This window comes from Boeremia exigua (genome assembly GCF_020726555.1).
Source record: "Boeremia exigua strain MPI-SDFR-AT-0100 chromosome Unknown C7974scaffold_2, whole genome shotgun sequence".
Classification (NCBI taxonomy): Eukaryota; Fungi; Ascomycota; class Dothideomycetes; order Pleosporales; family Didymellaceae; genus Boeremia; species Boeremia exigua.
In genome coordinates this window covers 2,047,172-2,069,214 of record NW_025763519.1, presented here as the reverse complement: position 1 = coordinate 2,069,214, position 22,043 = coordinate 2,047,172, and the positions used below count along the sequence as shown (strand labels likewise).

The 22,043-nt window shown below is 55.0% G+C and overlaps 8 protein-coding genes across 8 annotated transcripts; 1 reads left to right on the top strand and 7 right to left on the bottom strand.

Moving 5' to 3' along the window:
• Positions 1–420: 420 nt before the first annotated feature.
• C7974DRAFT_372625 (homoaconitase mitochondrial precursor) lies at positions 421–2,971 on the top strand (the record flags this gene model as incomplete). Its single annotated transcript, XM_046140067.1, has 2 exons — positions 421–471; positions 518–2,971. 2 exons carry the CDS (start codon positions 421–423, stop codon positions 2,969–2,971), a joined length of 2,505 nt encoding a protein of 834 aa, XP_046001735.1.
• A 194-nt stretch (positions 2,972–3,165) lies between these two features.
• On the bottom strand, positions 3,166–4,693 carry C7974DRAFT_420988 (uncharacterized protein; the record flags this gene model as incomplete). Its single annotated transcript, XM_046144278.1, has 3 exons — positions 3,166–4,353; positions 4,406–4,496; positions 4,547–4,693. The coding sequence occupies 3 exons, from the start codon at positions 4,691–4,693 to the stop codon at positions 3,179–3,181; spliced, it is 1,413 nt and encodes a 470-aa protein (XP_046001734.1). The 3' UTR covers positions 3,166–3,178.
• Positions 4,694–5,329: 636 nt separating this feature from the next.
• On the bottom strand, positions 5,330–6,166 carry C7974DRAFT_372623 (uncharacterized protein; the record flags this gene model as incomplete). Its single annotated transcript, XM_046140066.1, has 1 exon — positions 5,330–6,166. The coding sequence occupies one exon, from the start codon at positions 6,164–6,166 to the stop codon at positions 5,330–5,332; it is 837 nt and encodes a 278-aa protein (XP_046001733.1).
• A 513-nt stretch (positions 6,167–6,679) lies between these two features.
• C7974DRAFT_386035 (kinase-like domain-containing protein) lies at positions 6,680–7,864 on the bottom strand. The gene has a single exon (XM_046141021.1). It carries the CDS (start codon positions 7,823–7,825, stop codon positions 6,944–6,946), a length of 882 nt encoding a protein of 293 aa, XP_046001732.1. The 5' UTR covers positions 7,826–7,864; the 3' UTR covers positions 6,680–6,943.
• A 218-nt stretch (positions 7,865–8,082) lies between these two features.
• Positions 8,083–9,494, bottom strand: C7974DRAFT_469030 (uncharacterized protein). Its single transcript, XM_046146415.1, has 2 exons — positions 8,801–9,494; positions 8,083–8,742 (listed from the first exon to the last, which is right to left on the bottom strand). The coding sequence occupies exons 1-2, from the start codon at positions 9,152–9,154 to the stop codon at positions 8,539–8,541; spliced, it is 558 nt and encodes a 185-aa protein (XP_046001731.1). The 5' UTR covers positions 9,155–9,494; the 3' UTR covers positions 8,083–8,538.
• A 131-nt stretch (positions 9,495–9,625) lies between these two features.
• C7974DRAFT_107836 (adenylate kinase 1) lies at positions 9,626–11,086 on the bottom strand. Its single transcript, XM_046134962.1, has 4 exons — positions 10,678–11,086; positions 10,572–10,624; positions 10,346–10,500; positions 9,626–10,266 (listed from the first exon to the last, which is right to left on the bottom strand). Exons 1-4 carry the CDS (start codon positions 10,838–10,840, stop codon positions 9,804–9,806), a joined length of 834 nt encoding a protein of 277 aa, XP_046001730.1. The 5' UTR covers positions 10,841–11,086; the 3' UTR covers positions 9,626–9,803.
• Positions 10,987–14,096, bottom strand: C7974DRAFT_107847 (RNA12 protein-domain-containing protein). The gene is made up of 3 exons (XM_046134963.1): positions 13,920–14,096; positions 12,283–13,857; positions 10,987–12,231 (listed from the first exon to the last, which is right to left on the bottom strand). Exons 1-3 carry the CDS (start codon positions 13,976–13,978, stop codon positions 11,334–11,336), a joined length of 2,532 nt encoding a protein of 843 aa, XP_046001729.1. The 5' UTR covers positions 13,979–14,096; the 3' UTR covers positions 10,987–11,333.
• Positions 14,097–14,455: 359 nt separating this feature from the next.
• On the bottom strand, positions 14,456–21,331 carry C7974DRAFT_107811 (uncharacterized protein). Its single transcript, XM_046134961.1, has 4 exons — positions 20,992–21,331; positions 20,898–20,938; positions 17,494–20,849; positions 14,456–17,443 (listed from the first exon to the last, which is right to left on the bottom strand). Exons 1-4 carry the CDS (start codon positions 21,177–21,179, stop codon positions 14,621–14,623), a joined length of 6,408 nt encoding a protein of 2,135 aa, XP_046001728.1. The 5' UTR covers positions 21,180–21,331; the 3' UTR covers positions 14,456–14,620.
• Between the last annotated feature and the right edge of the window lie 712 nt (positions 21,332–22,043).

Genomic DNA, 22,043 nt, shown 5'->3' with positions numbered 1-22,043 from the left:
GCGATGTGAGGCAAAGGCACGCGTGGAAAGGGAGGGGTGAGGTTAGCAGGAGAAAGTAGTTTGTCAATTGACTGGAAGCTTTGTTTGTGGAGTGTAAATTCTTGACCTTCGCGTCATACCAATGACTCCAATGTTACTTTCTCACGGGTATCGTCCGGTTTCGGTGCGGCAAGCCACCAACCAGGAAGGAGCTTCATCAAAAACAATACATCCATGAGCGCATTTAGCCATTAATGTGAGCTCCCCGCATGTTGTTCCTCTGGCTTGGGTCGTGGTTGTCCCTCTGCATGGCGGCCAATCACGATCAGAGCCACCTTGATGACCATTGCCGGTGTCGGCGCACGGCCGAAAAATATCTGGGGAAGGTACGCATCGTGAATCGACGCATCGTTCCTGCCGAGCATCGTCAATCTAGGAGCAATGGCAATGTCACTGCGAGCTGCGCGGTTGTTGGGTCGCCGATCGGCCGTTGTAAGTCTTTGCCATTCCGAACGCTGTACAATCTAATGCCTTGCAGCTGTCATCGAGCGTGCGTCTTTCGCGCGTCGCGACGCAATCGTCCCGTCTTAACTTGGCTCCACGCGCCTTCAGCACAACAGTTGCTCGCTACGACACTCCGGATGTCTTCCACTCATTGAAGGAAGGGCCTGCAGCAAACTTCTTGGGCACCTTCCAGGAAACCTCCAAGACACCGCAGACCCTCACCGAGAAGATCGTCCAGGGCCATGCAATCGGTCTCGCAGAGGGCAAGGTCGTCCGATCGGGTGATTATGTCACTCTCCAGCCTGCGAAGTGCATGACCCACGACAACTCGTGGCCTGTTGCGCTCAAGTTCATGTCCATCGGCGCCACTAAGATCAACGATCCCAAGCAAATCGTCATGACCCTCGATCACGACGTACAGAACAAGACCGAGAAGAACCTCAAAAAGTACAAGCAGATCGAGGAGTTTGCCGGAAAGAATGACGTCGTCTTCTACGGTGCTGGACGCGGTATTGGTCACCAGATCATGGTTGAAGAAGGCTACGCATGGCCAGGAACACTGGCCGTGGCTTCCGACAGCCACTCGAACATGTACGGCGGTATTGGATGCCTGGGTACGCCCGTGGTCCGCACAGACGCTGCGAGTATCTGGGCAACCGGCAAGACCTGGTGGCAGGTTCCTCCTGTTGCAAAGGTCACCCTCAGCGGCGCCATGCCCAAGGGCGTCACCGGAAAGGATGTCATCGTTGCTCTCGCTGGTCTCTTCAACAACGACGAGGTCCTCAACCACGCCATCGAATTCACTGGAACCGATGAGACCCTGCGCACCATTCCCGTCGACGACCGTCTGACCATTGCCAACATGACCACCGAGTGGGGCGCTCTGACTGGTCTCTTCCCGATCGACTCCGTGCTTCATGGCTGGCTGCGCGCCCGCGCCACACTCGCCGCCATGGGCGAAGGCGAAGCCAAGGATCACCACCAGAAGCAGTTCGTCCACGAGCGTATCGACAAGCTGTTCACAGCGACTGGCATCGTCGGGCAACAACTCGGTCACATCTGGAAGCCTGCTTTGGCTGCTGATAAGGGTGCTGTTTATGCCAAGGAGCTCTTCCTCGACTTGTCCACACTGTCTCCCTACGTGTCGGGGCCTAACTCGGTCAAGATTGCCACACCCCTGATCGAGCTCCAGAACCAGGACATCAAGGTCAACAAGGCTTACCTCGTCTCTTGCACCAACTCGCGTGCATCTGACCTTGCAGCTGCTGCGCGAGTCTTCAAGGAGGCTGCTGCTGCCAACGGCGACAAGATCCCCAAGCTCCCCGAGCACGTCAACTTCTACATCGCCGCTGCATCCATCCCCGAGCAGAAGGCCGCAGAGGAGTCCGGCGACTGGCAGACTCTCCTCGAAGCCGGTGCCCAGCCCCTCCCCTCTGGCTGCGGTCCCTGCATCGGTCTCGGCACCGGCCTCCTCGAGCCTGGTGAGGTCGGCATCAGCGCCAGCAACCGCAACTTCAAGGGCCGCATGGGCTCCCCCGACGCCAAAGCCTACCTCGCCAGTCCCGAAGTCGTCGCCGCTAGTGCCCTTTCTGGCAAGATCTCCGGGCCCGGATGGTACGAAGCACCCGAGGGCTACACGGGCGTGCGCCGCGGCGAAGGCGACGGTGTCCCCGAGGAAGAACGCATGATGACCATCGAAGACATGATCGAGAAGGCCATCAAAGACGCCGAAGCCGCTGCGTCGTCCTTCGGCGAGCCCGCCTCCCCCTCGACCCCGGAGCCCACTGCCTCCTCCACCGCGGAGACGCTCACCGACATCCTCCCCGGCTTCCCCGAGAAAATCACTGGCGAAATCGTCTTCTGCGACGCCGACAACATCAACACCGACGGCATCTACCCCGGCAAATACACCTACCAGGACGACGTGTCGCGCGACACCATGGCGGCCGTGTGCATGGAGAACTACGACCCCAAGTTCAGCGAATCCGCGCGCGCCGGCGACATCCTCGTGTCGGGCTTCAACTTCGGGTGCGGCAGCAGCCGCGAGCAGGCCGCGACCGCCATCCTGGCCAAGGGCATTCCGCTCGTGGTTGCGGGCAGCTTTGGCAACATCTTCAGCCGTAACAGCATCAACAACGCGCTGATGGGCGTCGAGGTGCCGCGGCTGGCGAACAGGCTGCGCGAGGTCTTCTCCGGCACGAATGTCGAGGCTAGTCAGCAGGTCAAGGAGCCCGCGCTGAATAGCCAGTCGCTGGACTCGCCGCCGCCGGCGGCCACGGCGCAGCCCGTCGAGGCGAAGCAGCTTACGCGCCGCACTGGCTGGACGCTGGAGTGGGATGTCCGCAGGAGCACGGTCAATGTGCAGGAGGGCCCCAACGGCGCCAAGTGGAGCGTCAAGGTTGGCGAGCTTCCTCCCAATGTGCAGGAGATCATTGCTCTTGGTGGGCTTGAGAACTGGGTCAGGAAGGAGATTGGTGGCACTGTTTGAACGTTGTAAGACCCTTGTATACCCATTTAGATACATTGCATGGAGTGGCGTTCGTTTGGGTATTGTAAAAAACATGCTGTTTGTTTTCCCTTTTCAAAAGCTGGTCCGGCGCACCGTGCCCTACATATGTAAAGCAGACATACAGGGCTGCCAATGTACTGAAGTATCTTTCAACCTGGAATCCACCGCCACAACTTTCATCGCCAACTAGACTGTCTCCTCCGAGACCGACAAGACCTTGCGAGGACCACTGAAGAGATCCTGACCAGTCACCGTCCGCTTGTGGGTGACATGGAAAGTCACATGCTTTCCATTCTTCCACTCTTCAAGTGTAGCCCTTCCCTCCTCTCTTAGCTCTGCGTCGTTCCTGCGAATGGCGTCTTGTACACCGCCCCAACCCTCCAGTGCTGGGCGCTCGGGACGTGCGTTCTCCTCACTCTCTGTATGTCTTCCACGGCCCTGTCTGCCCTTCTTGCGGCTGTGTGTAGTCCTACTCTGGTGCTCACGGCGCGGTGTCTCGGTCGTGACCTCGACCGGTTCCGACTTACGCATGAGGGCAAGACAATATCCTGCAATGAAGCCAATGAAAAGCATGCAGGATGCTCCACCGACGGCGACGAAGCGGGTCACATCGCGGAGTTGAGAGAGTTCTCGCAAGATCTTGAAGAGCTGCAAGCTGGATGAAGGCAACGTGTACAGCCCGAGGCCGCCGAGGAAGACTGCGAGGGCAGAGACTAGAGTGACTGTGGCAATGGTCAGGAAGGAGGTCATACCCATTAGAGCCGAGTTGCCAGCCGTGACCGCGACCTCCAACATCCAACGCTTGAGGCGTGTTGCAAGTTCTGTCTTGATCGCGTCGTCGTGAAGCTCAGGTGCTGGTGCGTCTGGAACTTCGACGCCGAGAAAACCGCACAACGGTGTCCATGCGATCGAGTCGTGGATCTCAAGCAGGTTCTTCTCCTTCACAGTCTCTCGAATGACTTTGTCGCTGTTCTTGCAGTCGTAACCATCTGACTGGGTACTCAGCTTGACAAAGCTGTTCATGGCACCGAAGTAACCGGGATCGATGCGCTGCCACGCGTGAGAGGTGACCTTCGCAAGGAAGCCCCGAACAATATCTCGGTTGCTGTTGCGCGTCACGAGTATGACTTTGACATTGGAATAAAGCTTGACAAAGTCTTCATCGAAGAAGCAGGCTGGGGCTCCGACGATCGCATCGTGATCACCAATCAGCTTGTCGAAGTCGGACTTGTTATAAGGTCGACCTTCCTGACGAAGACGTGCAGCTTCGAGCCAGAGCGGAAAATCACGCTCGTAGCGGTTGCTAGCAGCCTTGAAGTCGTATACCTTGAAGCCGAGCTTCCTGAGAGCATCGCCGACACCTCCGGCATGAGTCAGCGACGCAGGATTGTCTAAGATGGGGGAAGAACTCACCATCAGTACCACTTCCAGGGCGACCGATGACGATGACTCGCTTGAGAGAACGGAACCTGTTAGGGTCGCTGTCTAGTAGGCGAGATAGCTTCTGTGAGGCGTCAGACAATACCCTGGATGTCTGGCAAGTGAGATACTTACAGGTGATGCAGGAGCGACATCTTTGGCAGACATAGCACCAGGAGAGTTATTCGCGTCAGTGACCAAGGTCTGCTGGCGAGGTGGTGAGAACTTGACAGCTGCCTCATCAGCAGTGCTTGCGGAGGAAGAGCTCGCGGCACTGTTCATCTTTGTGTAGTAGAAGTTGTATATGTAAGTGAGACTCAACATTTGTAGATGGCGAAGGGTTGTGGGAGCGGTAAGAATGATTCGGATGAGGGAATTTGGAAGAAGAAGAAGTGATGTGGGAGGTTTGGAAGGCGGGGGGGGGGACGAGGTATAAGAGAGCTTGCTTGGTGACGCATGTGAACGCCGTTTGCTCTCACCGTGAACCAGGCAGGCACGCCCGCAGCGTAGCGTGGCACGTGCATGCCCTTCAACGAGCGAACAATAGAGCGAACAATAGCACGACAATAGCTTGTAAGCTTATCTGCGCAATCTGTTTCAGAAGTATCACGTTGTGTGTATCCGTGCCTTCCTTCACCACCCTACATGATGTTACTAATTCGGCTCAGAGCAAGGCACTCCGCACAAGCACTTCTCGATATAATTTTCGGCTCAAATTGACCATTTCCTCCACTATCATTTGATGTAGAAAGTAAAGCAGTGTAGGGACGACTATGACCAACCCCACAGTGACGATCGATGTCTGCGCAATTCCAAGGCCAAGGAAAAGAAACCCTCAACACGACAGCTCACATCTAAACTCCCTTCCTCGTCCTAGACTCGAAAGTAATGCACGCGCATATCCTTCCGATCCTCCAACTAGCGCGCCTCCTCATCTTCCACAGCCCCGAACTGGAACTCCCTTTGCCGTTGTCTGATCCTCCTGAGATTTCCCCAGCTCTCAGTCGGACTCTCATACACCGCCTGCGTCTCAGTCTTCTCGTGCTCCTTGTGTTTACCAAGAGCGAACTTCTTGGATGGTGTTCCATCCGCGTTGAGCACGCCGTTGCGCTGCAAGGTGTGGTAGCTAGCTGGCGCTGTGTGGGCGAGGTGAGAGAAGGTGCGGTTGCTGGGGGTTTGGGGCCCGGGTGTTGAAGGGAGGCAGGATAGGTTCCGGTTGATGGTGTATGGAGTGTAGTATTTGAATGTTGAGGCTGAGGTAGCTGCGGTGGGGGTGGTGTGGGCGGGAGTTGAGGGTGGTGTCAACGTAGTCGTTGAGCTGGGTGGAGATGGCCAAGAAGGGGTGGTGTGCCTTGGAGAAACAGCATTGTATGCCTGAGAGATGGCGTCATCCATCGAAGCAGTCCTAGATCCCAGAAGCTTTGGTTTTTCTTTCTGGGCAGCAGTGGCGCGAGTTGTCTTCCAAGACGAGAAGTGTGATGCCAGCATCAACATGAGACCAATGACCGTGAAAACAAGGGCCAAGTTGTACTGAAGCCAGTCCATGAGCTTCTCGTTCTCGCCAACGAAGCTGTAGAACTTGCCCTGCGCTTCTTCAGCAAAGAATGTGACTACGGGAACGATCTTGGCCACCATGTCGCGAACGAAAGTCGTAGCCATCGGAACGACCTTGTCCTTCACACAGCGAAGCCCATCGATGACCTTCTCTAACCAGTCTGACTGCTGATAGATAGACTGGAACCACGCGAAATTCATGTCGGCTGGAGGTATGTGAGATGTGTTAGATGAACCTGAATTTTTTGGTTGAGTTGATGCAAGTGTCGAATGGTAGAAAAGAAAAAAGTTGTGAGGGGGAAAGGGGTTTTATACCACCCGCCCCTCTTAAGCGCGCGTTCAAGTGAAAGATTCCAGGCAGAAGTGTTTGCGTGTCCCAAATATATGTGGCGGACAAACCGACAAACAAAAATTGCGTCAGGACACAGGAGTGAAAGGGTGTTCTTTGCTACTCGGATGGAGCAAACGACAACGGGATGCTGACATTGTGGAAGCAAGATAATTGAAGAGAGTGATGCTTTTGCACGTGGAAGATTGAATAGCATGGTTTGGAATATCGGGACGGAGACGCGCAGCGTCGAGATCTTAGAGCACACCGACGAGTCGCACCCAGACACGGCACTGCGGAGACTCAGAACCGCCCTGCGCTCTTTCTCATTGCAGCTGAGGGGGAGTGTTCATATGAGCATGTTTTACGTATGTCTCTACAGCCTGCATACATTGTTAACCACCTAAGTCAAACTAAGAGAGCCCAAACGCCGCGCCAAATGCTTGCAATACGACAGTGTCGTGAAAACAACCACTCAATCTCATCATCGCCTCTGCGTCTTCATTGCGCTTACCAAGACCAAACTTCCTAACTGGCGTCTAGCATACCAATTCCAGAAGCGGCCAATAGGCGACACCCATGATGCAGTATTCCACCTTGCTCACATGACCGACCTGAGAGCGTAGTAGAAGGTCTCGAGAACACATGGATCACGACCACATTTCCCTGATTAGGATCCCCAGCCAAGCATATTCATTCCGGTAAGGCTCTAGCATCTCGTCCACCCAGTCGCTCCAGTCATCGTCCCATCGACCGCAAGCAAAGATAGCCCGGGCATACTCCCAGTAGCTTGGATACCAGCCGGCAAACTCCCAGTCTATGATCACTAACTCAGAGTGCGCGATGTCTGCCTGGTGCAAGCTGTCCGTCTGTGCTGCTGGGTTGCGCACAAGAATGTTCTTCCGCTGAAAGTCTGCGTGCGAGAAGGTGGGCTTGTGGCCCTCAAAAACCTCAGCAAACGTGCGAGTGTAGTAGCTTGTCTTGTACCTTGAAAGACCCTGCTCTTTGTATTTGAGAATAAGGGCATTGTTAAGATCTGCTTCTGCGTTGAAGGGTCCAGAATATGGGTTTGCTGGATTGTCTGTCCAGAAGAGATTATCTGGTAGTCCTTGGCGGCCGACGCTGCAGTATCCTCCAGGTGAAGGCAGCTTTCGCATCTCTCCAAGGATACTTTGAAGCTGAGATGTAACAGCTTTCTTAGAAGTGGAGTCCATGTGAGGCCACTCTGCATCTAGGCTCGATCCCTGAATGCGTTCCATAACAATATAGGTGATATTTTGTTCGGTTTGAAATATCGCGTAAACCTGCGGGATAGGAACCAGAGTTGACTGCGCTAGAAATAGCATCGTCTGCCCCTCAAGAGGGTCGACCTGGATCCCATATTTGACCACGAAGTGAATGCCAACGCCTACAACCTTGCGTCCGGTTGTGTCGCTGAGGATCTCTTCGGCAGACCCGATGTCATCCACTGTTGGGAGAGTTGCTGGCAAGATCCCAGCATCTGCGATATAAGGTAGACCGTAGGAAGCCATTGTGAGTGTGGTATAGTAGGAAGGAGCGAAAGGTGGATGTGGCACCCCGCAGCTACCCGGTATTAATTAAGTATGCGTAAGAGACCGCGGGGAAGTTGTCACGCAGAAATCTCGGTAAGCTGGAGCCAGTCATAGTACTCGGCAGCGTCTGCTACTCTTGAAGACAGGCTACTGCCGACGACAACTCATGCTGACGGTTTCATCATGTAGGCTCCCGCCGTTGCCGTTATACCTGTTGCTGGTTGCTGGTTGCGTTCTCAACAGGCCAGGCAGGTAGACAGCTACCTGTGAAGTATCCATATGAATCTGAACAAATTCCTGTCTATTTACAGCCATGCCATAGAATACGTCCTGACCTCTGCTCTCCAATTGTTCAACACCGACGACCATGCTCTCCAGCACGGCCCAGAGGCATTGCCGATACACAATTACGACTAGCTCGGTGGATTGACGGAGACAACACGTGAGTACGAGTGCATGTGATGTATACCGCAGGCATCTCTCCTCTCTGAGATACGTATTTATCCCGTAGTATACATGCACAACCTACTACATTACCCACCACCCAGTCAGCCCTCAAAAGCCCAAACGCCGCGCCAAATGCTTGCAATACAACAGAGCGTTGTGAAGACATCATCCCATCTCCCATCAGACCCATCTCCCCTACCCATATTTCCATGTCCAGATGCCACCATGCCCATTAGCCCATCTCACTACCGCTTCACCAACCAAAACAACAGAATCAGCGCCACGAAGAACGCCACCCACGCCTTCCACCCGACCCCCGTCTTCTTCGCCATGCTCAGCATCCGGTTCATCGTGCCCCTAATCTTGTTCCGGCTGTTCTCGAACTGGTCATTCATTTTCTCCGCCAGGGAGGTAGAATCGCGGATTTCGTCGCCGATGAGGTGCGTCAACTGCCTCTATTAGCTGCGATCGGGGTTACAGGGGCAAGTGGGTAGATGCAACACATACATCTTTCAGCATCTTCACCTTCCCAATCAACACACCCGTATGCTCCTCGTTCTGGCTCTCCAGCTCGTCCAGCGTGGCACTCGCATACGGCCCCCGCCCGCCCGGCGGCGTCGCGCGGTACCCCCCGTCGTGTGCGCCCGAGCCCCCCGCGCCGTACCCGCCGTACAGACTCCCGTTTGCAGGCGCGCCGGGGTACGCCGAGAAGCCGCTGTCGGGGGTCGCGGGCAGCCCGTAGCCGGCGCTGTTGTAGGGCGATGCGCGCGCTTTGCTCTTGGACTTCGAGGGCGACGCTGAGCGGTTGTAGCTGCTGAACAGGTCGTCGCGGGCCGCGTCGCGGCCGAAGCGGTTGGACATTGCTGGGTGGTGCGCGGTGCGTGGCGCGCGGTGCGTGAGCTGTGCTTTCGCGGGGTGCGCTGGGGTGGGCGTGGAATCTGGGCGCGTTGCGCGTGCTCGGGTGGGGAGCTTGAGGTGCCGAAGGCGCGGTGTAGGTGGATGTGGAGCGCAATTGTGGGTTGTGGAGGACACTTGGAGCTGCGCTGGTATCTTTTTGTTGGCGGAGGTAGGCAGCTAAAGCCGAGCCAAGACAGCACCTCGTGGCAACAACGGAGGAGCACCACGCGTCAGTGGCTGCCTGTGCCGTTGGAGTGAAGACACGAATAGCATGGAGGTAGAATAGTTGGTTGTGTCACTGTTGGAACGAAGTCGGAAATGATTGCAGTGCGTATATATTTCAGAACTCCACGCGCTCTAGTCTCGAATCCCGCGACCAGGTTGCACAGAGTAGTACATACAATATGAAAACGCGACTTCCTCCCAGAGCACCTGCGAGTAGATCCAAACGACCGATCCTTACAAGTACAGAGACCTTTGCAGTCCCACTCCACTATGTGCATTCACCATGCTAAAGCGTATGGAGGTCGACTTTTCCACTGCTCCAGCACAATCCGCAAACGCCATGTCACATTCGCGCTGCTCGTGGTCACTCCTTTGCACCTCGGACAATCTAGTTCTTGAGGCCAATCTTGTTCAACAAGCTGCCGGTCTGGCCAGCGACGTAGGCCTTGTTGTCAAAGACCTTGAGCAGGCTCTTCCAGACCTGGCCGGGCTCTTGGCTCGCGTCGATGGGCTTCCAGATGCCGGTCTTCTGGTAGTATCCGACAACAGGCGCGGTCTGGGTGTGATATGTTACCAGGCGCTTCTTAAGGGCCTCGGCGTTGTCGTCGGAGCGCTGGACAAGCGGCTCGCCGGTGACGTCGTCGGTCATATCACTCTTAGGAGGGTTGAAGATCTTGTGGTACGAGCGGCCAGACGCGGGGTGGACGAGACGGCCAGTGATACGCGCGACGAGCAGCGAGTCGTCGATCTGGAGCTCAACAGCGTGCTGCAGAGGCTTCTTGGTGTTTGTAAGCATGCCGTCGAGCTTCTCGGCCTGGACGACTGTTCGTGGGAAACCGTCAAGAATGAAACTACAGATAGTGTGGTTAGTACAGAGCTGCAATGTGCGCGACGACCGACATGGCGCAAGCGAATCTAAACGCGACATACCCGTTCTTGCACTCCTGGTTGGTCTCGAGCTCAGTCTTGATCATGTTGATCATGATCTCATCGCTGACAAGGCCTCCGGCATCCATGATCTTCTTAGCCTCGCGACCGAGCGCTGTCTTCGCGGCAACCTGTGCGCGGAGCATGTCTCCAGTAGCCTGCATACATTAGCGTCGAATCCCTTTTGGAACCCGAACTTCGCGCGGGTTTGCGGCTCGGCCGAACGTACCAAATGGCATGCGCAGAACTTGTCCTTGATGCGCGGCGCTTGTGTGCCCTTGCCTACGAACGTTATTAAAATTCATGTTTCGCGCACGCAAGTCTTGAAGGCATACCGGCACCGGGCGGCCCAATCAAAATCATCCTGACGCTCTCCTGGGATTGGTCTGAGATGCCGACCTGGCCCTGCAGCCTGGTCTCGAGCTCTGCAATGCGCTTCTCCAGCCGGGAGACGGTGCTCTGGAGGTCAGAGACCGCCGAATCTGCGAGAGGGGCCATTTTGTGATTGGGTAAGCGGAGCGCAAGGAGACGCTACGTCTGTGGTCGTGGCAGGAAGAGTGGACGTCGGGGTGGTGCGCAATGGCAGTCGCGGGAAAAGTCGATGAGGTTGGAGAGCAGTTCGCGTGTTGCGAGCTTCGGCAGAATGGAGAGCACGGACTAGGCCGCGGTTGTCGGGCGGTTGCTTAGCGCGAATGACGTGGGACGGAGAAACTGGTTCCTGGACGAGAGACGCAGTGCGAAGCATGGTCGGGGGTTTTTGAATACTGTCCATCGATTCTAGGAGTTAATCCGAGTTTGTGTACTCGGGCAAATGCAGTTATCAGTCAAAAATGGAATGCAGTGAGCCCGAGCCAGTGGGGCAGTCGTGATGCACGTGCAAGCACAGGCTAAGAGGAGATCAGTTGCATTAAATTCGTAGTACAATAGGTATATGTGGAGGTGTTCTGGCGAAAAGGAAGAGGCAAAGGTATCTTTACAGAATTGTCAATGATCAGTATTCCTGCCCGAGGACCTTCTTCAAGCCCTTGATCTCTGTTTCATACTTCTCCACCTTGTCTTGGCTTGTCATCATCTTGTTGAGGAGGTAGTTGGCTCTCCCAGCCATTTGGGCGGGTTGGTTCCTAAGCTTGCTCAATATCAACAGCTCGTTCTCACACTTGTCAATAGTCGCACTCTCAATCTTGGTCAGGTGGGTAAAGATAGCAAGATCGAGACGGCTCTTCAACACTTTATCCTCAGTAAGACGCTTGAAGGCCGGGTGGTAGATGGGCTTGCCGGGTTTGATGATCGCCGGTCGTCCGTTAGGCCCGGATTGGATCGTGATGAGCTCAGACTGTTCGAGGGCACGCAGGACAGTTTCGCCACCTGTCTTCAGGATATCGTCGAGAAGCACCTCGTTGTAGCGCAGGCTTTCCTTTTGCGACAGCTCCTTGATCAACATCCACGCCTGCTCAGCGCTCCAATGCCTGTTTCCACCCTCGTCCTCTGCGCCGAAGATGTACATCTTTAGAATTTCAGAGGCAGACTGGTCAATCATCTCGTGAACTGCCTTCTGCGGTGTTTCGCCAGTCTTGATCCTTCTTGCGAGAAACTCGAGATCTGTCAATCGACCACCAAGCAGCGCAATGCACGAGTCCAACTCGTCCAAGTCCGTGCGCGACTGCGAGGGAATCGGCTTGGGCTCCTGCCCACGAGGCACGGGATCGTCCTGGACATCAGCGTCGAGATGCGTTATAACATAGCGCTTGGCAACTTCAGGTGAGCAATCAGAAAGAGAGATCTGTCGGAAGACGCGGTCTGGAAGGGCTTTCGAGAGCGACTTGCTGAAAGAGACGTCGTTGGTCAGGAAGATGACATGCGCGACATTAGCTGTAGTAAGACGAGCAGCCCTGTCGTGTGTCAGTTTTTCGGAGAGTAATTTCAGGTCCAGGATGACTTACCATTCAGCGATCTTGTCGTAAACAATGCCACCTTCATTGCTCTTGTGTAGGAAATTATCGACGACAACGATAGGCCTATGTTCCGGGTGTGCTTCGAGCCACTCATCGTCGCCGAGTTGGGCATCTTTATCGGTCTTGTGGCGTTTGTCAAGAGCGATTTGCTTGAGTGCAGTAGTGGTCGTGTTCCATATCTTGCTGAGCTGAGAATCAAGGGTTTCTGAAAAGCCGGTCTTAACGCCTGTTGCACCCTGAGCAGCCATGTCGATCATGCCGCTGATGCTGTTCATCCAAGAGAAGACGGGCTTGTAGCCGACAGAGTTAGCAGCAGCGCTGATGGTAGCGCTGTCGCCACGGGCCTCTTGCAAGGGCTTGCAGTCAATGATAAGCTTTAGCCTTTTGTCGGCAAGAGCTTGGTCGACGACCAATTCCTTCTTGCCAGAGCCACGCGGACCTTGTACAATGATGAAAGTATCAGCTGTTTCCATGAGCCAGGTCTGGATCTGTTCGATGTTGTTCTTGCGATCGTCCCAGATAGCGTCCATGCCGGCTTCCTCTTCATCTTTCTTGCCGCGAATAAGGTCCTCAGCGTATCCCTTGAGCCATTTGTAAATTCTGTTGTCCTCTAGGTGCAACATTCTCGTAATGTGTGCCTTGACGAAGAATGTCCGGATTGGATCGAAGATGGCAACAGTAATACCAGCTATGATTGCTGCAAGAATAGGGATGACGATCCGAGGATGACTGAATAGCCAGTCTCTGATCCATCTCGGCTTGATTTTCTGTTCGTATTTCAACCGAAGAATCGTACCCTTTGCGCCTCCGCCTTCAGCCTGCGAAACATGGTAGCCATGCATGCAGTTCTTCGCCATGACGGCTTTGCCCATACTCGAGAAATCGACATGCGCGAACTTGGGCAACACCTTGGAATCTGGAGGCTGCATGACAATGTCGGAAAGCTTGCCATAGGGCCTGAAGAATTGAAACAACTCTTCTTGTGACAATTCGACAGCGTCAGCGGGGCTACCTCCTGGTTCTCCCGAGATAAATTCGACTCTCAATCTTGGTGCCGGCACACGCATCAAATCTTCGACCCATGGACGACCCTTGACGGCCTTGGTACGCATGCGCCGGAATGGTGCCCACCATGGCTTAACAGGCTCGTCCCTGAGATGCTGCTGAAGTACCTTCTCGATCTCAGATATCGACGAGGTTCCATCGTGAGTAAATTTGACAAATGCTCCACCCTCTCGCATCCGTGGAAGAACCTCAGTGGCGGTGATCTGCAGGCCCTTCGTTGCCTTGACTTTTTCAATGACCTGCTGAGGACCCGTTCCTGGGATGAATGGTGCAACGAGCCGATCGAGCAGTCGAGGTGCGGGTAATCCTAGGAGCCTTCGAATAGATATGGGATATACATTGTTGAAGAACAGGAGGCCTTCATTAGGCCCTGCGCTGATGTGGCCTGTCTTGTCTTCGCCAGCTTGCAGCGAAGCATACCTGGCAGACTCAATCCACGAAGTTTGCCTGAACCTGTGGATCGCACCCACGCCGGGTAGCGATGTGAGACATGGTGTTCTGATTACCCATTAGCATCCCCACGATGATCTGCAGCCGCTGTCGCAGAGGATCTTCGTTACCTGGTCAGCCCTTGCAGCGGCCTCCGACCTGCATGCTGCCAACTCGGACGTGGTAACATGTTCTGTAGAGTATCACTGCGCGTACATTTTGAAAGCGGTGATGCTGATTACAGTAAAGCAGCGCGCGTCGGAGGCAACAATCAAAGCTGGGCAGGCGCTGACGTCATGCGATCTGAGCTTGGCACAGCGTGCCGTCTCTCATCACAAAAGATGGGAATTGGGCACTTCGGACATTTGAAGTGCCTCGGCATGCTAGCAGGCATCCAGTTAATCTCGACTATCACGCTTGCCTACCAAGTGATTCTTATTCGATGCTCTCTATAGAGAGTTTCGAAATCTTCATGAAGTCGCGAAGCGATCCATACCTATGAGTAAAATATAGGTACGTCTTTCCTGTGCAGACTGAACATCGTCGATACAGGCAGGGCATAGATTAGAAATTCACGCATGTAAGGACAAGACTTGGAATGTACGTATTGAAACCTATGTACAAAGACTGATAGTATAGAGCAAGAAGCAAAGCGATTGTACACTGCATATGCCGCCAGATGACTCCATCGAAAAAGGTATCTTGCAGGTAACGATAGATGGCGCAAAAAACAAACTCCGGATCGTGTCAAATCATCCTTAGAATCAATCTTCTTTCGTAATCATTTTGTCGTAAACATCTCTTTCTAATGCACTTCTCTATTGCTGGAAATCTAGGCGGCAGCAGAGATCTCGTGCCTGTGGGTGCTCATAAGAGGGGAGCGCTTGACGATACCACCAGCGACAGGAAGCTGACTGCCGTGACCGGTGAGGAAGGTATCGACGTCGCGAGCACACTGGCGACCCTCGTTGATGCCCCAGACGATGAGAGACTGTCCGCGACGGCAGTCACCAGCAGCGAAGACACCGGGAAGGTTGGTGTTGTAGTGACCAGGGGGTGTCTTGATGTTCTTGCGGCCGTCAAGTTCAATGACATTGTTCATGACGCGCTGCTCAGGGCCCAAGAAACCCATGGAGAGCAAGACAAGATCGGCAGGGAAGAAATGCTCGCTGCCCTCAACCTGCTTCATGTCCCAGCCGCCAGAGGCGGATTTGGTCCACTCAACACGGACGGTGTTGATTCCCTTGACATTGCCGGCTCCGTCATCGACGAAGTCCTTGGACATGACACAGTACTCACGGGGATCCTTGCCCATGTGAGTCTTGACCTCGTTGTGACCGTAATCAGTCCTGAAAATGCGAGGCCACTGCGGCCATGGGTTATCGCGGGCACGCTCAGCGGGAGGCTGAGGCAGCAGCTCGAAGTTGACAACAGACTTGGCACCGTGACGGACAGAGGTTCCGATGCAGTCGTTACCAGTGTCACCACCTCCGATGACGATGACGTGCTTATCCTTGGCAGAAATGTAAGAATCGTCGGCGAGCTCAGAGTCCAGGAGAGACTTGGTGTTCTTGTGCAGGAACTGCATGGCATAGTGAATGCCGTCCAAGTTGCGGTTGGCGATGGGCAGGTCACGTGCAACGGTAGCACCGGTGGCGAAAATGACCGCGTCGTACTGGCTTCGGAGAGAGTCGAGGTTCTCTGAGCCATCCTCGCCGACAGTAACACCAGTCTTGAAGACTACGCCCTCGGCAGCCATGAAATCAACGCGGCGCTGGACGACCTTCTTGTCGAGCTTCATGTTGGGGATACCATACATGAGTAGACCACCACAACGGTCAGCACGCTCGAAGACGGTAACAGTGTGTCCGGCCTTGTTGAGCTGATCAGCACACGCGAGACCAGCAGGACCAGAACCGATGATGGCTACAGTCTTGCCTGTGCGGACTGGGGGCGGCGTAGGCACCATCCAGCCCATCTCGAAACCACGATCAATGATCGCACACTCGATAGATTTGATACCGACGGGGTCTTCGTTGATTCCCAGGACGCAAGCGCCTTCGCAAGGAGCAGGACAAACGCGGCCAGTGAACTCCGGAAAGTTGTTGGTAAGTATGAGGCGATTCAGCGCATCGCGCCATTGACCCTGGAAGACAAGCTCGTTCCACTTCGGGATGACGTTGCCAATCGGGCATCCTGTGTCGGACTGGCAGAATGGTACACCGCAGTCCATACAACGGGCGGTCTGGTACTTAAGCTCGTCCTCGTTCAGGCGCTGAGAGAGCTCGGCCCAATCACGCGTACGGGTCTTAGGGTTACGATACTTCTCGGAACGGCGCTGATATTTCATGAACCCGCGAGTCTTGTCGAGAACAAGAGCCTTCTTCTTCTCAGCCTTCGCGTCGGTGACGCTCTCCTCGATGTCAAGAAGGTCGGCCTTCTTCTTGTCCTTGGCCTCGTGTGCATGCTCATTCTTGCGCGAGTCCTCGTGGGCGGTGCGAACGGGGTTGCCGGCGAGAAGAGGCAATGGATACTCTGATCGCTTCTTCTCAGCAGCCTTGGCCTTCTCCTCGAGCAGTACGCGTTTGTAGTCAACGGGCATGACCTTGACAAAGCGGGGCAGAGCGCGCGTGAAATCAAGCAGGATACGAGCGGCGAGCTCGGAACCAGTGTAGTGGTGGTGATCCTCGATGAGTCCACGAACGAATGCGATCTCCTCGGGCTCTTCAATGGGTGAGAGCTCAACCATCTCCTGGTTAACCTTCTGCTCGAAGTCCTGGTGGATGTCAAGAACGTAGGCAATACCACCAGACATACCAGCGGCGAAGTTGCGACCAGTAGAACCAAGGACAAGGACACGACCACCTGTCATGTACTCGCAAGCGTGGTCACCAACACCCTCAACAACAGCCGTAGCACCGGAGTTACGGACGCAGAATCGCTCAGCAGCGATACCACGGAAGAAGCAGGTACCCTGGGTGGCACCGTAGAGACAGACGTTACCAATGAGAACGTTCTCCTCGGCACGGTAGACTGCAGTACGCGGTGGGTAGACAATCAGACGACCGCCTGAAAGACCCTTGCCGACATAGTCGTTGGCATCTCCCTCGAGCTCGAGTGTAATACCAGGGGCAAGGAATGCACCGAAGGACTGACCGGCGGAACCACGAATGTTGACGTGGATGGTGTCCTGTGGCAGACCAACCTCGCCGTAACGTCTGCTGACCTGGTAGGAGAGAGTGGCACCGAGGGCACGGTCGGTATTGACAACGTCGCACTCGATGCGAGCGGGCAGACCCTTCTCAAGAGCAAGTTCGGACTCAGCGATGAGCTTGTTGTCGAGACGGACGTGGAGACGGTGGTCCTGCTTGCGAACGTTGAAGGTGGCAACACCAGGGCGAAGGGTGTGTGCAGGAGTCAGGATCAAGGACAAGTCAATGTTCTCGGTCTTGGCCGTGCGCAGGTCATCACGAATGCGAAGAGCCTCGCAGTGACCTACCATGTCGTTGATGGTCCTGTAGCCAAGCTTGGCCATGATAGCGCGGAGCTCGTTGGCGATGTAGTAGAAGAAATTGATGACGTGCTCGGGAGTACCGGCGAACTTCTTCCTGAGCTCAGGATCTTGGGTAGCGATGCCGACAGGGCAGGTGTTCAACTGTTCACATGTTAGCAACTCTGTTCAGTAGCGAGGAAGTGTTAACCAACATGACACTTGCGCATCATGATGCAGCCCATAGCGATGAGCGGAGTTGTGGCAAAGCCCCACTCCTCAGCACCAAGGAGACAGGCAATGGCTACATCACGTCCAGTGCGGAGCTGACCATCAGTCTGGACAATGACACGGCCACGGAGGTCATTGAGGACAAGAGTTTGGTGAGTCTCGGCAAGACCCAATTCCCAAGGAAGACCTGCGTACTTGATACCGGTCCAGCGAGAGGCACCGGTACCACCATCGTGACCAGAGATCAAGATGTGATCGGCCTTGGCCTTGGCGACACCAGAGGCGACGATACCAACACCAGTCTCGGAAACGAGCTTGACGGAGACACGAGCGCGGGGGTTGGAGCACTTTAGGTCGTAAATCAACTGCTTGAGGTCCTCAATGGAGTAGATGTCGTGATGGGGAGGAGGCGAGATAAGACCGACACCGGGGGTAGAGTGACGGGTCTTAGCAATCGAGCCAGAGACCTTGTGGCCGGGAAGCTCACCACCCTCACCAGGCTTAGCACCCTGAGCCATCTTAATCTGGAGCTCATCGGCATCGGCAAGGTAGTTGGAGGTAACACCGAAACGTCCGGATGCGATCTGCTTGATGGCGGAGCGCATGGTGTCACCGTTCTCCATGCGCAAGCTGCGTTCTGGGTCTTCACCACCCTCACCGGTGTTGGACTTGCCACCAAGACGGTTCATGGCGACAGCAAGGGTAGAGTGAGACTCCATGGAGATGGAACCGTAAGACATGGCACCTGTGACGAAGCGGCGCACGATGTCTGTCCATGGCTCGACCTGATCAACGGGAATAGGAGTGCGATCGTCAAAGTTGAAGTCAAGAAGACCACGGAGAGTGCAGTCCTTGATGCGCTCGTACTCAGCGAGGGAGTAAGCCTCGTAAGACTTGTCGTTCTTGGTGCGAACGGCGTCCTGAATGTTGGCCATGGCAGTGGGATCGTTGATGTGCGGCTCACCGCCGTCACGCCAATGGTACTCACCAGTCTCAGCAAGACCAGGAACCTCGACAATGGGACGAGATGGGTAACCCTTATCGTGAAGGGCCAACGCATCTTGAGCAATAAGGTCGAAGGTCATACCCTTGATACGGGAGGCAGTACCTGTGAAGCAGCGGTCGACAACAGAATCGTCAAGACCAAGGGCCTCAAAGATCTGAGCTCCCTTGTAAGACTGCAGGGTGGAGATACCCATCTTGGACATGACCTTCAAGATACCACCATCGCAGGAGTGCTTATAGTTATCAACGAGCTGCTCGGGGCTGAGCTTCTTGCGGATGACGCCCTCGCGGTGCATCTTCAGGATGCACTCAATGGCGAGGTAGGGGCTGATGGCATCGGCACCATATCCAACAAGAACGCACATGTGATGAACTTCACGAGCTTCGCCAGTCTCGACGACAAGGGCGACATTGGAACGCCACTTGTTGCGGACGAGATGGTGGTGAACCATACCCGTAGCCAAGCAGGCGGAGACAGGCACGCGGTCCTTGGAGACTGCACGGTCGGTCAGGACAATAATGCTGTCACCGTTCTTGACACCCTCAGATGCCTCCTCGCAAATGCGGTCCAGAGTGCTCATGTATCCCTCGACACCCTCGCTCTTTGCGAAAGTGATGTCGATGCTCTTGACAGACCACCCGGAGTGTAGTGTGTGGGTGTTAGTCAGAGCTGTGAACTCCTCAAGAGACAGGACTGGCGAAGGCAGAAGCATTCGGTGGCACTGTGACTCGTCCATCTCCAAAAGGTTGCCCTGTGGACCAACGTAGGCCTCGAGAGACATGACAATGGCCTCGCGAATAGGATCGATAGGAGGGTTGGTGACCTGCGCGAACAGCTGGCGGAAGTACTCGTAGAGCAAACGAGGCTGGGTGGCCAAGCAAGCAAGAGGAGAATCGTTACCCATAGAACCGAGTGCCTCCTTTGAGTCGGCGGCCATGGGTCCGAGGAGCAGACTGACCTGCTCAAGCGAGTAGCCGAATGCTCGCAGGCGGGGGTCTTCGTGGAGCTTGGACTCTGTGAGTGTGTAGGAAAGGTCGAGACCCTTATCGCCAACGGTCTTGAGAATCTTGGGCAGGGTGAGAAGGTTCTTCTCAATCCACGCGCTGAAGTCATTGCGCTCGGCAACAGTCTTCTTGAGCTCGGCATCGTCGACAATGCGACCAGCGACAGTGTCAACAAGCAACATCTTGCCGGGCTGCAGACGGCCCTTCTGAACAACGCGCTCAGGGTCGATGGAGATAGTACCGACTTCAGACGCGCAAATGATGCGGTCATCGTCCATTACGTAGTAACGGCAAGGACGCAGACCGTTGCGGTCGAGGTTGGCACCACAGTAGCGGCCGTCGGAGAATGTGAAGAGTGCAGGACCGTCCCAGGGCTCCATCATGCAAGCAGCCCATTCGTAGAAAGCTTGCTTGGCAGGATCCATGGTGTGGTTACCCTGCCATGCTTCAGGGACCATGAGCATGACTGCTTCGGGTAGAGACAAAACACCGTTGATGGTGAGCAGCTCGAGAACGTTGTCGAAAGCTGCAGAATCGGAACCGCCATCCTCAATAATGGGGTACAGCATGTCGAGATCTTCGCCGAAAAGGCTGGACTTCATGCCGCCCTCACGTGCTCGCATCCAGTTTTTGTTTCCTCGCAGTGTGTTGATCTCACCGTTGTGAGCGGCCCATCGCAGAGGCTGTGCGCGATCCCACGAGGGGAATGTGTTTGTCGAGAAACGAGAGTGCACAAGTGCGAAGTGACCCTCGTAGTCAACATTGAGCAGATCGTGGTAGTACTCGTAAACCTGGACCGGCGACAGCTGACCCTTGTATACGATGTTCTTGTTCGAAAGGGAACAAATGTAGAACCAGTTGTGCAGGCCAATGACGTGTGTTGCACGCTTGCGCATAACGTACAGCTGACGCTCGAAGTAGCCAGCGTCGAAGGTCTTTGCGAAGTCCTCCTTGGGCTGCCTTCCGTCTCCGTAGGCAGTCTTGAGGACGACGAACGGCTGCAGGATGATCGGCTCTCGCGAGAGCGCAGCAGGGCCAAGGAGTGTGGAGTCCCTGGGGACCACTCGCCACCCCAGTACTCTCAGATCGAGCTGGTCTGCGACATCCACGAACATGGCCTTGGTCTCATCCAAGATTGTGGGATCTGGCTTGAAGAACAGGTTACCGGTAGCGTACTGGCCGATGGCTGGTAGCTTGTAGCCTTGCTCGCGCTCGAATTCCTTGAGGAAGAATCGATGGGGGATGGAGGTCATCACACCTGCACCGTCACCATCTCGCGCGTCTGAGCCGACGGCACCACGATGAGTCATGTTGCAGAGCAATGAGCGCGCTACAAAGGTTAGCCAAAGCTATTTTGACGATGTGAGTGCGCTCTTACCATCAGTGACGATCTTGTGGCTGGCTTTGCCCTTGATGTGCCTGCACAAATGTCAACTTCGACACCTATTTCCAATGGATTTCTTGTCACCTACGCGGCGAAACCCACACCGCAAGCATCCTTCTCGAGCGAGGGGTCATAGAGACCCTGCTTCATGGGAAGGGCACCTGCCCAAGACTTGTTCTCCGGGCCATCTTGGTACTCGAAAACCTTGTAGGGCTCTTCCTCGATATGAGTCTCGTCAGGCAATTTGGTATCCTCGGCGAATGAAACTCGACCCATTATATCGGCGAACGGCCGAAGTAAAGGGATCGAAGGTGGCGGGTATATGGAAGGCGAACCGCTTCTGGTGGCGGGGCTTGGGGTATCAAGAAAGGAGCTGATGTCCTGAAATCAATTGAAAGCTACCGAAGGAGGATGTTAGTTTCAGGCTTGGTAAAGGTGCGTTGATGTGGTTTGTGGGTCGCAATTTGGGAAGGCCAGTTCACAAGCAAGCGCCAAAGCAAAAACGAGATAGAGGGGAAGCGGCCGCAATTTGGTAGTTGCAAACGTCAATCTTTCGCAGATGCTGGAGAACAGCACTCCAGCTACGTCACCAGCCTCGGTTGCTCAGAATGGTAAATTGGTACGAATGACACTACTCGAATTCAGAGGCAACTGATAGCTGTCGCGCAGCAAGAGACTCTGATAAGAGATTCGGCGAATGAGGTGGCGCGGGGTCGTGGAATGTAGACGTGAGGCGCTCGCTTATCCTGTCGTGCAGGCGGCGGACGTAGACGTAGGGAGACATTGTATGGCCGGAGAATGGGTGGTGCAGCGGAAATAAGTGGTTGTGGGCGAGGGTGACCTACTTGCTACGTAAGGCTGAGTGGAACAGGCCTTGGAGTCGACTCGCGGTGTTCCGGCAAGCAACTTGTTCGGGCGAGAAAGAGTGGTGGGTGTGAGTGGGAATGAAGGTCGCGGGAGACTGGGTGGCAGAGCTTATGAATAGAGGGCGGAAGGTTTGTGTGGGTCTTTTTTCTAATGCGCTACCACTTCACTCCGACCTCCGTCCAATTACAGGCCTGGAAACAAAGTGACGGAGGCGTTGTCTGCTCTCTCACAGTGCGTCTCCGGTCGCCTGCGTGCATCGACTTGCTGCGCCGG

Excerpts from the sequence above, each read along its gene's own strand:
- C7974DRAFT_386035 (XM_046141021.1), bottom strand. The coding sequence starts at position 7,825 with ATGGCTTCCTACGGTCTACCTTATATCGCAGATGCTGGGATCTTGCCA.
- C7974DRAFT_469030 (XM_046146415.1), bottom strand. The coding sequence starts at position 9,154 with ATGTCCAACCGCTTCGGCCGCGACGCGGCCCGCGACGACCTGTTCAGC. Across the intron at positions 8,743-8,800 it reads AGGTGAAGATGCTGAAAGAT|TTGACGCACCTCATCGGCGA; the intron begins GTATGTGTTGCA and ends TAATAGAGGCAG.
- C7974DRAFT_107836 (XM_046134962.1), bottom strand. The coding sequence starts at position 10,840 with ATGGCCCCTCTCGCAGATTCGGCGGTCTCTGACCTCCAGAGCACCGTC. Across the intron at positions 10,625-10,677 it reads GATTGGGCCGCCCGGTGCCG|GCAAGGGCACACAAGCGCCG; the intron begins GTATGCCTTCAA and ends TAACGTTCGTAG. Across the intron at positions 10,501-10,571 it reads AGTTCTGCGCATGCCATTTG|GCTACTGGAGACATGCTCCG; the intron begins GTACGTTCGGCC and ends TAATGTATGCAG.
- C7974DRAFT_107847 (XM_046134963.1), bottom strand. The coding sequence starts at position 13,978 with ATGTTACCACGTCCGAGTTGGCAGCATGCAGGTCGGAGGCCGCTGCAA. Across the intron at positions 13,858-13,919 it reads CCGCTGCAAGGGCTGACCAG|AACACCATGTCTCACATCGC; the intron begins GTAACGAAGATC and ends ATGGGTAATCAG. Across the intron at positions 12,232-12,282 it reads TACGACAAGATCGCTGAATG|GGCTGCTCGTCTTACTACAG; the intron begins GTAAGTCATCCT and ends GACACACGACAG.
- C7974DRAFT_107811 (XM_046134961.1), bottom strand. The coding sequence starts at position 21,179 with ATGGGTCGAGTTTCATTCGCCGAGGATACCAAATTGCCTGACGAGACT. Across the intron at positions 20,939-20,991 it reads TGCGGTGTGGGTTTCGCCGC|GCACATCAAGGGCAAAGCCA; the intron begins GTAGGTGACAAG and ends ACATTTGTGCAG. Across the intron at positions 20,850-20,897 it reads CCACAAGATCGTCACTGATG|CGCGCTCATTGCTCTGCAAC; the intron begins GTAAGAGCGCAC and ends TAACCTTTGTAG.